At 59.3% G+C, this 14,703-nt stretch overlaps 1 protein-coding gene across 1 annotated transcript in view; it reads left to right on the top strand.

Annotated features, from left to right (window-relative positions):
- The first annotated feature begins 9,352 nt into the window (after positions 1–9,352).
- The window catches only part of ATP2C2 (ATPase secretory pathway Ca2+ transporting 2), a 34,863-nt gene continuing 29,512 nt past the window's right edge, over positions 9,353–14,703 (top strand). Inside the window, exon 1 of the mRNA XM_004584222.2 lies at positions 9,353–9,603. Coding sequence (XP_004584279.2) covers positions 9,505–9,603 — 99 coding nt within the window. The 5' untranslated portion in view covers positions 9,353–9,504. The remainder of the gene's footprint in view (positions 9,604–14,703) is intronic.

Raw genomic sequence — 14,703 nt, 5'->3', positions numbered from 1 at the left:
ATGTCCCCAGGGTCCCCGTGTCCCCAGGGTCCCTCCCCAGAGACAGGCTCCTGCTCCCTTCTCTAGTGGCAGTGCCTGGCAGCAGGGAAGCCACCACCCCTTCTCCTCCTCAGGCAGATGCTGGCACCAGGAGCAGTGTCCACACAGCGCTCCGAGACCAGTCCCCTTGGTGCTTGAACCAGACCCTTTCAGGTCGGCCTTGGGGAGCCCTGACCCCAGATGCCTTCCAAATAAACACAGAAGCCCTGTGGATGCTGGGGGACCCCAGTCACACGGATTAGCTTGACTCACCAAAGATGCCCTTGATTGACAGCTATCAGAGCTGTCGTTGGTTTGTCCTGGGAGGGGTGTGGCCTGTGAGAGCTCGGCCCCCGGAACCCAGAGCGCTGGGACTCATGCAGACGTTGCAGTGTGTGCGTGGAGCAGTGTCTGTGTGTGCGCGGGGCAGTGTGGGGGGCAGTGTGCGTGTTGGGGTGGGCTTGCTGGTGCCACTTCATTAGGAAGCTCCTGGTGGCGAGTGCAGAGTGGGGCTGAAACAGAGGTGGGCGATCGCAGCTCTTGGCAGCTCCAATGCTCCCAGCCCGGCCTTGGGCTCTCATCCTGTCCTCCTGGTCACACGGCATCTGCTGCTGTCCCCATCCAAGGCACGCTTGGACAAGGGCCCCACCCTGCAGATGGCCATATCATCCCGTGGGGTTCGACCCAGGGGGCTGGGCAAGTCCCCCTCCCTGCACACTGGCTTGGGTTAAGGGCCACCCTGAGGGCACGGTGGTCAGTTCCAGGGTAGCCCAGGCTCTGCAGGGGACACGGTGGCCTGAGGGAGCCTTGAAGGCCCAACAGTGTCTGCAGGTTTGCTAGGCTTGTGGGGGCAGTTGATGGAGCCACCACTGGTTGCAATCTGCCTTCTTAAATCCCACATGGCCCAAGTGGAGATGGTGCCGGGTGCTCACAATCTCCTGCCCCCGTGCCATGCCCCCCCACTCACACCTGTTCTCTTCCTCTCTGGCAGTCTGTCCCGGTGTAATAAATGCTCCAGGCTGATGGCTGTCCATCCCTGGGTTGGCTCTGAGCCCAGTGTACACACACTGAGTTGTCATCTTGGGTTCTGGGACATCACATTGATGTCAAAGGTGGCTTGTATGGCAAGTATGGCAGGAACCAAAGCACATACTGGGGAGGTAGCCCAGGTGCCAGAGTCCCTGACAAGGGATGCTAAACCCTGGCATGGGCGGGGGGGAGAAGCAGTCAGAGGAGGCTTCCTGGAGGTGGTGATGCGGATCTGCCCATGACTAATACCTGGCCAGTCCTGGAAACCTTTGCCTTGTAGCAAGATCGCAGGCCCTGCTTGATTTAAGCCAGGTTTCTCCAACAGCCCTGCTGGGGTTGGAGGCGGGGTCGCTCTGCACTGGCTGGAGGGACCACCCTGAGCTGTAGAGGATATCGACCAATAGCGCTGGCCCTTGTCCCAGGGGACCACCAGCAGCCCCTGACTGTTGCTAGAGCTCGTTTGGGCACTGTGGTCCCCAGAGACGTCCACGGCAAGCTTCCATCCTGCAGCTTCCCTAAGGTTCAAGGACTGCTGTTTTTGCCTTTGAACTTGGAGCCCGCCCAGCCCTCCTGGGGCCATGGTTGGTTTGGAGCCAGTGTCAGGACCTCATATCGGAGCAGGTGCTGGGGACTCCAGGGGCCCGGGGAGGGCTGTGGCCTGGGACTGAGGCCCCATAGCAGCCCTGCCACCCCTGGCTCTGTGGGCCAAGAACCCTGTGCTTCAGTGCCTGCCACTCTGAGAAGGAGGCAAGGCTGGCCAAGGCTTCCCCATGGTGCAGGGGCAGAGGCAAGGTGGACCTGGAGGGGCCCGGGCAGGCCAGAAGCCGCAGGACAGCAGGAGGCGTGGGCTGGGCTCCGGCACTGGGTCTGGGGATTTGTATCCTGGTTGCACAACAGCATGTGTATCTTACTTTGCCACAGTCAGGTTGCATTTCACGCCAAGGTCACCTACATGGGCTCTTTTTTTTTTTAATGATTCTTTAAAACTCCTGACTTTGAAAGAAGGACAAATTCCCAGGACACACAGGGATGTCCCTGTGCCCTCTAGCCCTCCCTGTGTGACAGCCGTGGTGTGCACGGCCATCTCACCAGAGCCCCGAAGTTGACATCGCATGGTGCCAGCTCAGTCTCCAGTTCCACGACAGTGGGGTATATTTGTGTGTCTGCGTTTGCATCTGTGTGTCTGTGTGGGCACACGTGTGGCACTACAGGATCCAACCCGCTCTGCCACCTCCAGCTTTTCCTGCCCTGATTTGCGGCGGAAGCAGTAGAAGCTCAAGGGAGGGGTGCAGCCTGGAACTGAACAGGCAGGATGCTGGGGCGCCTGAGCCACACCCCCACCCCCATTCTTCCAGGAACAGGAGGGACCCCACTTCCTGGTTCAGGCAGGTCTGATTTGTTTCCTCTCCCCATGCAAGGTGGGAAGAGCAGAGGTGCCCAGGCTGAGGGAACAGCACTGGCCGAGACCTGGAGATCCCAGCAGCTGCGCAGAGCCGAGCAAGTGGCTCTGGGTGTTGCAGGAGGTGGGAGGGAGATGACATGGGGGCTGGCCGTGACCCATGCTGAATTTGAACTTTGCCCAAAAAATTTCAAGGAGCCCCTCGAAGGGCTCCCCTTGGGCAACACCCCCTTGACTCTCCCCAAGCCTGGAGAGTGGGTCTCCCGTCACCACTCGCAGGCAGAGATGTGGAGGCTCTGAGAGCTGAGTTTGTTCCTGAGGGGACTCTTCAAAGACTGGCAGGGACAGGATTCTACTCCAGGCCCCAGCCGACTTCATAGAGGGTAGGGGTGGGATGCCCAAGGAGCAAGCTGGCCCAGGTGTCAGGCCTGTGCCCCATGTGAGATCAGTTGTCGAATGCTGGGCCAGGGAGACCCACCTGCTTGCTCCCAAAAAGCCACCTGAGCCCAGCTAGGTGAGTCACATGTCCCTCCCGAGAGAGTTCTCAACAACCCCGGCTCTGGCTTGGGCTCCCACTGACGGATCAAAAGGTGAAGCACCAACCCAGTACAAGGCAACCAAACACACCCTTTCCGGGAATGTCGGGCAAGCTCGAGGCACCGCGGGGCGTGGGGAAGTACCTGAATCAGGCTGCCAAGGAAGTCCTGCTGGCCTGCCCTTCCTATGCCACGACAGCCTGAGCAGGCCCGGCTAGAGCGAGCTCAGGGCCTCCCTGTGACTGCTAGCGGGAGCCTGCCCAGCCCCCTGCTCCCAGGCGGGCAGGCTGCTGGCACGGTCCATGCCTAGCACTGGGAACTCGCTGAGCAGGTGCCTTGTGGCCGGCCAGGCTGGCCTGGAGGATGTGGGGCCCAGGGGACGAGGGCGCTCATGGGCTCACCATGGGGCCAAGCGCCCTGTGGCTCACACCAACTGCCTCCATGGCAGCCAGGCTGGATAGACAAGTCCTGTCTGGTACTGGTGGCAAGAACTGACCTCGCTCCTGCAAGGGCCGAGCAGGAGCCGCAACCCGTTTTCTGCACGAAATAAGACTTAAGCTGCATAGTTTCAAACGTGACACCCGGGACGCAGCTGGGGGACAGCGTGAGTCCACTGACCCCTCACCATTGTCCCATCGGACCTTGGTTTTTGCTAAAGGCTCCTGGCTTCAGTCCTGGCTGCTGCCAGCACTTAGGGAGTAGACCAGTGAGAGGGAGGTGCTCTCTCCTGCCGAGAGCTCCATGGCCCCCTCTGTGGCCTTCCAGGACCCATGTCTGCTTTGTGAATGGCTGCAGCGGAGAAAGCCAGGAGGCACAGAGGCCACTCCGTCTGTCTCCTGTTGACCAAGCTCATGCTTTGCACAGGCCTGGCCCTCCCCAAAGGCTGCAGACAGGCTGCCTTGAGGGGCTAGACGGGTGCTGTGGGCCACGGCTGCCTGCCCAGGTGGCTCCAAGCACAGCGCAGGGGGCAAGGTGCCAGCAGCTGACGCCTGGGAGGAAGCTCCGAGGGCTCCTGGGGCACAGCCAGGGTCGTGCAAGGATTTGCAGAGCAGACTGGGCCCCAGCAAGTAGCCTCAACTCTACACCACCAGGGGATCCCCTGCGTGAGGTCACAGTGGATCCCAGGGGAGAGGTTGGGAGGGAGTGAGGTCACGTGGCGGTTGTCTCTGCAGCTTTGGAGTACAGGGCTAGGAGGGCGTCCCCAGAGACCCTGCAGGGAGTCGCCCTTGGGAAGGCTGCACTGCCTGCATGGCGATGAGCTCTGAGCTCCCAGTTGCCCTGGGTGACAGCTACCCCAGCTGTCCCCAAGGACCTGCTCCCAACGTCCTAGAGAGAGGCCAAGAGGGGGCTCAGGGCTTGGAGAGCTGCCATGTCTCCCCCTCCCAGGACTGGTGGGAAGGAGCCGGGGGGAGGCCGAGGGCCCACAGGTCAGGTGGCTGTGAGCAGGGCCCAGCGTCATGGTCGTCTCAGGCTGATTAGCTCTAGGTGAGGAAGGGACAATCCCAGCTGGGGAGTCCACAGGGATGGCCAGGCTGTCTGCCAGGTGGAGGTGTCCAGCAGAGTGACCCAGACCAGGAGTCTCTGAGGCAACAGAGGAGCGAACCCCAGATGTGGCCATAGTCTAGACCCAGGGCTCCACCACGTGAGAAAGTCACGGTTCTAACTGTGACCCTGGCAGCCAGCTCTGTGCCCAACCTCCACCCCTCCTCCCTTCCCTGTCCCCTGTGGGAGGTCATGGAACCAGAGGCTGGCAGGTGGGTGGGTGAGTGCTGGATGGGAGCTGGGAGGGTGTGAAAGGGTGGTTTCCTCCCAGACACCGCAGTGTGCAGGTGGGCAGCCCAGGTTCTGGCCTCTCCTCTCCCTTCTGCTGGGACCAGGGTCAGGTTACTCAGCCCTGTGCCAAGTGTGTCCCAGGCCGGGTTCCTGGAGGCAGCTCCGAGACAAAGATGTGTGTGTGCAGAGTTACGCAGGAAGTGCCCCCAGCAGAAACCCGAGAGGGCATAGAGGACAGAGGCAGGCTGAGCTCAGCTGACAGACAGGGGCTCTGCCAGCCAGCTCCACGCTCCCGCCTGCCCATGCCAGCTGCTGGCCAGGGGCTGCCCTGGGGTCAAGAACCTTCCAGCACCTCTGGCCTTGCATGCCAGAGCCCAGCCTGGCTCCCAGGCTCTGCAGCAGCAACAGCGGCTGAGAGGGACCAAGGTGGCCTCCAGCTCCCAGCAGTGGCGTCGGGGTCCAAGAGGACTGACCCAGTTGTCAGCTACAGTGCTCTGCACCTGGGACAGTGGCTGGCCTTGTGGCATAGCCAGTGAAGCTGCCATCTATGACAGCAGCATCCTACACGGGCACTGGTTCGTGTCCCGGCAGATCCACTTCTTATGGTGGCCTGCAGTGTCCCCTACTTGGGTGGGGCTTCTCTGCCGCAGGAACACCCTAGGAGCCATGATTTGTTCTATCGATAGTTAACGTTGAACCTGTTTTGCTAGAAGGCAAGCACACAGATTACAGCTTACTTCACAGGGTGGGTCCCTGCCCGAGCAAGGCCTCCCTTGGGTAGGGACCCTGGTACTGAGGTCTTGGGCAGGCCGAGGCCCCAGCAACAAGCGCAGCTGCCAGGAGCCAGGCTGAGTAGGACAGGCCAGGGATAGGGGGAGCCAGGATGAGTAGTCTCACCCTACTCAGGGGAGAGACAGTCCCCTGGCTCTAGTTCTCAGTGCTCTAGGGTCCCCCAAGGTCACCCCAAGAAGCAGTCATTTGTTGGGGAACAGGACAGCCCCCACAGTTGGTATGTTCCTGGGAGGTGACTCTGGGAGGTCCCCAGCCATGCCTCAGGACTCACCTTTGGGCATTAGGGGAGTCAGCTGTTGAGGATGAGTCAGGGGATGGGGAAGGGGCAGAGTTAAGGCTGATGTCTCAGGCCCCTGGAGAACGCAGGGCTGGCCATGGGCAAAGTGCGTGGAGGGGAAGGGGTGGGCGAGGCTGCTGCTTGGGAACCCCACGGGGCTCTGAGCTAGCGGGATGGGCTCAGATTATTATAGGGCCACCTTGTTACCGGGCAGCCAGGATAGGAGGCTGGGGAGGGAGACCACCTGCTTGGAGATCCCAAGCTCCCTCCAGCACCTTCTAGAAGGTTCTGTAAGGAGCTCCTTTCCTTCTTGTTTTGAAAAGCCCTTAATGTGCCAGGTGTGAGCAATGAGGGCTACCTCAAGTTGACTTGGAGAAGGCCTCCTCCAACAGCCCTGAGGCAGGGCAGGCGCTGGGATGTTGTAGTGAACAGTTCGGGTTCCCACTGCTCTCTGGAGCTGCCTTCCTGGGTCTGCCTGCCTTTCCCAGGGGTTCTGGAGGCCCTGGGGCCGGCAGTGGCCACGGTGCAGGGGTGCAGGGGCCTGCTTATGGTGCAGGCTGGAAACAGGTCCACCTTGGGTCCTGGCTTTGCCTTTCTCCTGGAACCCCATCACTCCAGCGGCCACAGCGTCCCCTCTAGTGCCCACAGTCCTTCCCCATGTCACCTGTCCTTGTCCTGATAATTTTTCATCCCAGTGTCACAGCTTACCAGGGGGCTGTCAGAATAAACTGGCGCCCAACTCCCGAAAAATGTGGGGGCTCCATAAAGGGATGCCCCTGCTTCTGCCAGCTCCTGGGGGTGCGTTGGTCCGGCGTTCCTTGACTTGCCCCAGGCCCTGCCCCTGGAGTTCTTCTCCTGGCCTTTGAAGTAGTTTTGTTGGTGAGGCGTAGGGGTTGGGGTAAGTGGTCACTTGGGTTGCCTTCATTCCATATCCGACAGCTAACTCAGGACCCAAATCCTCAGCTTTGAATCGAGTGTGCTGCCGATGGGCCTGGGAGGCGGCAGGTGACAGCCGGAGGCCCTGCCAGTGAGCTGGTCATTCCTGGCTGTGGCTGTGCAGGCCTTGGGGAATAGACCAGCAGATGGAATCTCTCTCACGCTCTCTCTGACCTTATACTCTCATCTCTCCACCCTGTGCATAAATAAATAAATCTTTTCAACAATGAAGTCATTTTACTTCCTAAAGCCCCAACGGCTCACTTGCAAAGCAATCATATTAACCGCCTGTGTACACAGCTACCACAAAGCACGGAGCTGAGCTCCAAGCTGATAGCTTCTTTAAAGAATTCGGACCAGATGCACTTCGGTCGGCTCTGCCCCCTCGAGAAACGACACGCTCAACACAAGCCTGGTAACGTGCAAGTGGCCATTTTCCAGCACACGCACGGCAGGGCTTAGAGAGGGCACTGTGGCTTCCCGACAGGCCGCCCACTTGGCAGGTGACTTGAGGCTGAGGAGGCGATGCCGATGCCGAGAGTGAATGGGAGGGGAGGGTGTGGCCTCTTCGTCGCTCCAGGTGCATGGAGCAGACTTTTCAAGACAGGCTGGATGCTTCAGGTTGGGGCACACCTTGACCCAGCCCTGTTGAGCAGGGATCCCTCAGAGAGCCTCGGGGTGCTCTGCAGGGACCTGGCCCATCCAGAGACTCCGTGAGAGTGGGCCCATGAGCTCTGCAGGCTGAGGGGGAGATAGGACCACAAACCAAACGCTCCCGCAGGCAAACATTCTCGGCCCATAGGGATGGAGACTCCAAGAACCAAGCTAAGAAAGGGTGCTCAGAACAAGTGCAGGTATAGCTGCACCAGGAACTGCTCCCCAAATAAGGGTTTGAGTCATGAAAGCGAGTTAGGACATGGGGGAAGGGATGTCAGAATATAGAAAGTCACAGCATTCTTTCAAATCTGCGAAGGAGGCGGGCATACTGTGCCCGAGCCACCTCTGCGTGCTCCTGCTAGAATTCCGAGGAGCTGTTCATTCTGACATCAAAATTACAGAGAACAGCAAAGTCAGACCCAAAAGGAAACAATGGACAGCCAAGTTGGAGAGAGACATTCCAAGCTCTCTCTCAGCTTGGACAGGCTGGGCGCTTGCCTTACAGGGCACTTGCTGTCCACCCGGGGGTCTGCCACCTGTTCCATGGCACACATGGCAAGGATCCAAGCCTGAACTGAGTGGGTTCTCAAGGATGCATTCATAGCAGTAGGCACAGCTCCTGGCCAACTGCTAAGCCTGGAGCTGCCATGCGTGGTCCTGTTAGCTCAGCCTGCATAAGAGGATGGTGAGGTTCAGTTCTAGAAGCTTCCATTTTGCTCCTCCACTCTCTCCCCACCCCTCTCCAAATTCTTGGCCCAAGAGGCTACATCCACAGCTTCCTGCCCTCCATATCCTGGATGGTGGAAACTGCTGGTTTCTTTTTCTATTCTATTCTATTCTATTCTAATTTTTTTTCAGAGACACAGACAAAATCCCAAGTGATCCCAGTGGCCAGAGCTGGGCTGAGCCTGACAGCCAGGATGTCTCAGCCTCTGTGGGTGGCAGAGACCCAACCACAAAGGTACCTGCTGCCTCCTGAGGTGGACAGCCAGCGGCTCAGCTGCCAGTACTGCGCCTGCCGGGCTGTTGCTGGTGGCACAATCTCTTCTGGTTTCTCTGCACCCTGCCCCCCACCTTTGCAAACTGTTCTGGAACTCTCCATGGGTACCCTCACCTGCTGAAACTCTGACTCACCCCCATTATATGGCTGTGTAGTCTGCCGAATCTGGACAGAGCTTCACCCTGCCTGCCACCCCCGGCCCAGCAGAAGCCAGGGAACCCCTAGTCTGCTTACAGAAGAGCCAGGGGTGCAGGAGGGGAAGCCGAGGCTGGTTGTGGTGGTGATGGGGGGACTCAGCCCCTGGTTAGGGGTCTAGATCTGTTCCTGGGTTTTAGCCCCGCTCCAAGGCTAAGCCCCCCACCTCTCCTACATGCCCATCCTGGGCAGGGGAGCTGGACTCTGACCTCATGGCAGTCACCCACACACCCTGGGAGCCCTGAGCCCAGCAACCCCACCCCACTCCCATCCATGTCACCTGGCAGCCACCACACAGTGAGCCTGGAAGCTCATCCTGCAGATGAGGAGACCAAAACCACACCAAGGTCAAGGCAGCTGGGGTTCCCTTACTCCCCCGCCTCAGCCCGGGAGGTGGGGGTCTCGACTGAGAGAAGCTGGGGCTTGCCCAGGGTGCACAGCCGCAGGCAGGAGCCGAACCCGCTCGCTGTCCACCTCAGCCGCCCACCTGGCAATGCTGACCAGTTGCTGCCTGTGGAGCTGGTTAAAACACGTCTACCCCGCCCCCAGGCCCACGGACTGCAGGGAGGCAGGGACAGACGCGGAATCAAAGTTTAAACTGCCGTTTGCCGGCCTTTCCCTATGCCAGGTGAGTCGAGCTAGGCAAGCAGCCCGGACCCTGAGCCCACGCAGCAGCCGCTGCCCCCAAGGGCCCGAGGTTCTGGGAGAGAGTGCGGGACGGGGCGGCGGGGCCAGGTGCACCGAGCCCGCCTGGGGCGGGGCCTCCCCTAGCGCAGGTAGGCGGCTACCTGGGAACCCGGCCGACCGGCGTCTGGGAGGCGCGCGGCGAGCCCGGCGGGCGCCGAGGGACCAGGGACCAGGGGTGGCCGCGCAGGAGCTCCCGCAGCTCGCCATGGGGCAGAGACGCTTCGCCAAGTTCCTGCAGAAGCTCTCCTTCTCGGGCGCCGGCCACACGTACCAGGCGCTGGAGAGAAGCGAGGAGGAAGCCTTGGTGAGTCTGGGCGCCCGGGCGTGGGGCGTACGACGGCCCCGCGCCCTGCAGCCTTCACGCTAGTCGCCCTGCAGCCTTCACGCTAGTTCTCGGCGTCTGGGTCTGAGCGTCCTGGGCTCGCTCCACTGCCCGCCGCCTCCCCAGAAGGCCTCCCCAGACCACGGCAAGCTCTGGTGTTTGCCTGGAGTTTTGCGTTGAACCCTTCCAGCACAGCCCCTTTCTGAGATGAGATACGGGAGACCTAGACAGGTTAAGGGCCTGCCTTCGGCTGCCAGCAGGTGCCCTCAAAAGGAATTTAACCTGTGTCTGTCTCCCTAGCCACGGGGGATTTAAATTCCTGGGTCTTTAGACCAGGCTTCTGTGTGGATTTTTTTTTAAAAAAGCCTCTTGTGTTGGAGAGAATTGTATGTGGCTGTAAGAAAAGCAGAGTTGCTCAGGTAGTAGTGGATGACGACCGCAGCAAGAGCTGGGCGGCTTTTAACGACAGACACAGCGTCCCCCGAAATGAGGCAGGGTCCTTCGGGGTGCATGGACAGAGCTGCAGCGACAAAGTGAGGCAGCCTCCTCGTCCTGGGGCATCTGGGGGCAGCCGGGGCTGGGGTCACCCCAGCATGTCCAACAGCTCCTAACACCTGAAGGGGGGAGTCCCAGGGCTCGGTACAGGAAGGCTTCATTTCTTCAAGGCCTTCCCAGACAGCCTTCTGGACGGCGGTCATCGTCTTCTTCTTTTAAGATTATTTATTTTTATTGGAAGGTCAGATATTTACAGAGTAAGGAAGAGACAGAGAGAAAGATCCTCCATCTGCTGGTTCATTCCCCAAGAGGCCACAATGATCCGAAGCCAAGAGCTTCCAGGTCTCCCACACGGGTGCAGGGTTCCAAGGCTTTGGGCCATCCTCTGCTGCTTTCCTAGTCCACAGGTGGGGAGTTGGATGGGAAGTGGAACAGCCAGGATTAGAACCAGTGCCCATGAGAAATCCCAGTGCATGCAAGGCGAGGACTTTAGCCTCTAGGCCACCGCGCCAGACCCTTGAAGTCTTCTTAAAACTTTCTTTGTGTGTCTCAAGAAAGTTCTTGAAAGAGGAGATGTTGAAGGCCAGCCTTCCTGCGGTAGTCCCCGCCCCCTTTCTGTGTACCTGGGGACGCGTGGCAGGCTCTGGGCTCATCCCCCCCCCCCACCGTGCCCCAGCCATGGCAGTCAGCGGCCTGGGGACACGTGGCAAATTCTGGGATTCCCCTCCAACCCCCGCCCCAGGTGCCCCAGCCATGGCTCTCAGCGGCCTGGGCGCTTGCTGCGTCTTCTCCCGCCTCTTTGCTCCAAGGTGAGCTTTACTGCCATCAGCTGAGGGGTGCGGCCCCTGGCCTCCCAGGTGGAACTGCTTTCGTTTGTTCAGGGAAAATTGGACACCAGGTGCTGAGGGGACAGGGGTGTGTCTAAAACAAAGTTCATTGGAGAGGCTAGTGGACAACAGGAAGCAAGTATTTTATCTTTTAATATTTATTTATTCCCAAGGCGCAGCTCAGGTGTGGGGAGGGGTGGAAGACACCTGTGTCTGCTGGTTTATTCCCCAAGTGGCCATGACGGTCAGTGCTGGACCAGGCTGAAGTCTGTCCTGTGGGTGTCAGGGACCCAACCCCTTGGGGCCGTCTTCTGCGTTCCTAGGCACATTGACTGACTGCGAAGCCAATAGCTGGGACTTGAATCAGTGTTCTAATATGGGATCTGGGGATGCAGAGGCTTAACCCGCTGCGCTCATTGCTGACCTCGGAATGTTTAATTTCCGACCCAGTGATCTTTGGGTGATGGGGAATGAAGACCAGAGTGGTCGGACAGGAGACAGGTGGTTGGGGAAGTGTTGGAGGCTGGACTCGGGTGCCATGCCACGGTCAGGCAGCCAGGGCAGGGCTGGCTGCAGCATGGGCACTCGGCAGGAGGGGGGCACTGCTGGGCCAAGGGCAGGATTGGCGATAAGTCTGAGGCAGCCGGAGTGAGCTGCAGAGGCTGGCAGGAGAGGGCGAAGGCCAGAGAGATGGCCACATGGGGCCTGGTCAGTGCGAACCTGAGCGACAGGGAATTAGGGCAGCATCAGAAGTGGAGGAGGCAGTGAGTGTGGGGAGGCTGCCTCAGGTGTAGAAGCAGAGTGCATGGCCACGAGCTGGGGCAGTCTCCAGGTGGCTCTCTAGCACCTTCCTCGGGGATGCATGGCAGCCTCCCCCTCTTGGTGCTGTCTTCAGCCACCTGCATTCAGGTGCAGCGGGTCAAGTTTGCAACAGACAGAGCTGTGGGTTGGTCACTCTGCTGTCCAATCAGATTCATCGTAAAATCTAGATGTAACAACCTTACTTGATATTACCAAGCTGTAACACTTGTAACACTGTGTTCTTGTAACACTGAACTAGTGATATTGGGTGGGCAGACCAGTTATCTATGGAGGTGGAGCAGTGAGCTGTGTTGGGTGGCTAGGTCAGTTATCTGTGGTGGTGGAGCAACGGAGTGTGTGGTTAGGTAGACCAGTTATCTGTGGCTGTGTAACACTAGAATCCAAGATGGTGTGGCTGTGACAACAGCAGACACTGACTGTCTCAGGGGATCTGTGGGGCTGAAATTTGAGTATTCTTTGCTGGGCGCTCTGGGCCAGGGTCTCTCAGAGGGGTCACCTCTGGACCACTGGCAGGGGCTGAAGTCTCCCCCAAGGTTCACGGCAGAAGGGGGCAGATGTACCTGCAGGGCCACTCTTAGGGCTGGCCAGGGTCTCCGGCTGCATGGGCTGCGGCAGAGTGGTTCCAGCCAAGTTCCGCAGAGTGAACAACCCCGGAGAGGCCAAGAGAGTGCAGGGGAGGGCAAGCGCTGCCATCTTGGAAACACTCTTACAACTCTGTCCCTAGGAGCACGACCGGGCCGCATCCACGCTCCGAGGTGTCCTCATGGTGTCCTCAGTGGGTTGTGCGTCACCAGTGGGGGTGTCTGACCGTGTCATGCTGTCCTCAGTGGGCTGTGCGTCACCAGTGGGGGTGTCTGACCGTGTCATGGTGTCCTCAGTGGGCTGTGCGTCACCAGTGGGGGTGTCTGACCGTGTCATGGTGTCCTCAGTGGGCTGTGCGTCACCAGTGGGGGTGTCTGACCGTGTCATGGTGTCCTCAGTGGGCTGTGCGTCACCAGTGGGGGTGTCTGACCGTGTCATGCTGTCCTCAGTGGGCTGTGCGTCACCAGTGGGGGTGTCTGACCGTGTCGTGGTGTCCACAGTGGGCTGTGCGTCACCAGTGGGGGTGTCTGACCGTGTCGTGGTGTCCTCAGTGGGCTGTGCGTCACCAGTGGGGGTGTCTGACCATGTCGTGGTGTCCACAGTGGGCTGTGCGTCACCAGTGGGGGTGTCTGACCGTGTCGTGGTGTCCTCAGTGGGCTGTGTGTCACCAGTGGGGGTGTCTGACCGTGTCATGGTGTCCTCAGTGGGTTGTGTGTCACCAGTGGGGGTGTCTGACCATGTCATGGTGTCCACAGTGAGCTGTGTGTCACTATTTGGACTGCCCAAAAGGAGTGTGGGAGTAGCCAAGGACAGGGTAGGAAAAGGCTTGGGTTCCAAGTGCTGAGGTTGGCACAAGGAGCAGAACCTGCGGTGTAACCCATGGCACCTGATGCAGAAGTTTCCAGTTGCCAACTCAGTCCAAGATGCCTGCAGTGGGCAGGGCTGGGCCAGGCTGAAGCTGGGAACCAGCACTTGTATCTCCATTGTCCACGTGGGTATTAGGGACCCAACCATCTGAGCCACCACCTGATTCCTGCCAGGGGCTGTGTTGGCAAAAGGCTGGAATGGACAGCCAACGCCAGGTATCGCTCCCACGCACTCTGATGGACTCAGGCATCTGCCAGGCTAATCACCTGCCCCTTTCTCCCAAAGCATCCATGCCTGGCTTGCTTCCTGACCTTGGGTCACATCTGTTTGTCAGACCCTGGGTGCTGCAGATAGAATTGTATGCACGTCCGTGCTGCCGGGTGGGACTTGCTGTCTGGAGAGCCAGGCACCTGCTGTGCCATGCCTGGTGAGTTCCAGCTACATGTTGCCATTGGCCCTGGGTGGGCAAGGAGACACACAGCCTGGGATGGTGGGGTGGTACTGAGGCTGCACCCCAGGCAGTCCGGGGAGACTTCCTGGTTAAGGAGACAGAGAATCAGAAATGAAAGCTACACTTGCCCCTGCATTCACGATTGTGTTCACCTCAGTCATGGTTCACACTTGTCCTGGCAGAACCTACGGCAGGTTTTGGAGAAGACAAGCTGCCCCCGTCTTTGATCTGGGAGGTGCCTGTGTCCCCAGGGGATCCTGTCAGCAACTGCCAGGATCCGATGCCGTTCGTGGCTTCCCCTGCTCACTGCGTCTCAATTCTTTCACGAGCAGCCATTGGCAAAGGTCCTGTTTGCCTCTCAGCCATCTGCGGTCACTGGGTCATGGTCACGGTGTGTTCCCTACCCTTCTCTGTGGTTTCCCCAAGTCTGTCCTCCCAGACGCAAATTCTGGTTCTGCCACCTGCCAGCTGTGAGGCCTCAGGCAGTGCCCCAACTTTCACACACCTCTTCTTGCTCAGCTCTGCAGTGGGTGCACACACGGGACAGAGGCTGTGGGTGGAAAGCCTTGGGGGGCGGTAAGGCCTGTGGCACCGGTCCCAGTAGCCAGCCTCCCTGAGCATCTGTAATGCTGTTGCACCTGCCGGGGTCACCCTGCTCATGACCTGTTCCCCTGTGCTGGACATGAACCTGGGGCATTATTGAGTGGTGATGTGGCCATCCTGTGTGTGCTCCATGTCCAGGGGACACCTCTCTGTGGTAGTACTGTGTTACAGTGGCTCCTTGGGGTGGGCTGCATTCCTGTGACTGCTGGTCAAGGCCCAGAGAACTGAGGCTCTTGCCCAGGAACACACAGCTGTGCCAGGAGTTCAGGGCCCGGTCCACTTGAATTCTTTCTACTCCTTCTACCTGCTCTCCTCTCGGCTAAAATGAGCTTGGTTGTTTCATGTGCATTTCCTATACATCCCGTTCCTTTTCCTTGTTGATGATGAGGTGGTGTGTCTGAGAGGCAGAGACACAAAGGACAACGGAGACATGTT

The sequence above is a fragment of the Ochotona princeps genome, chromosome 16, assembly GCF_030435755.1.
Source record: "Ochotona princeps isolate mOchPri1 chromosome 16, mOchPri1.hap1, whole genome shotgun sequence".
NCBI classification, from domain to species: Eukaryota; Metazoa; Chordata; class Mammalia; order Lagomorpha; family Ochotonidae; genus Ochotona; species Ochotona princeps.
This window is presented reverse-complemented; position numbering and strand designations above follow the sequence as displayed.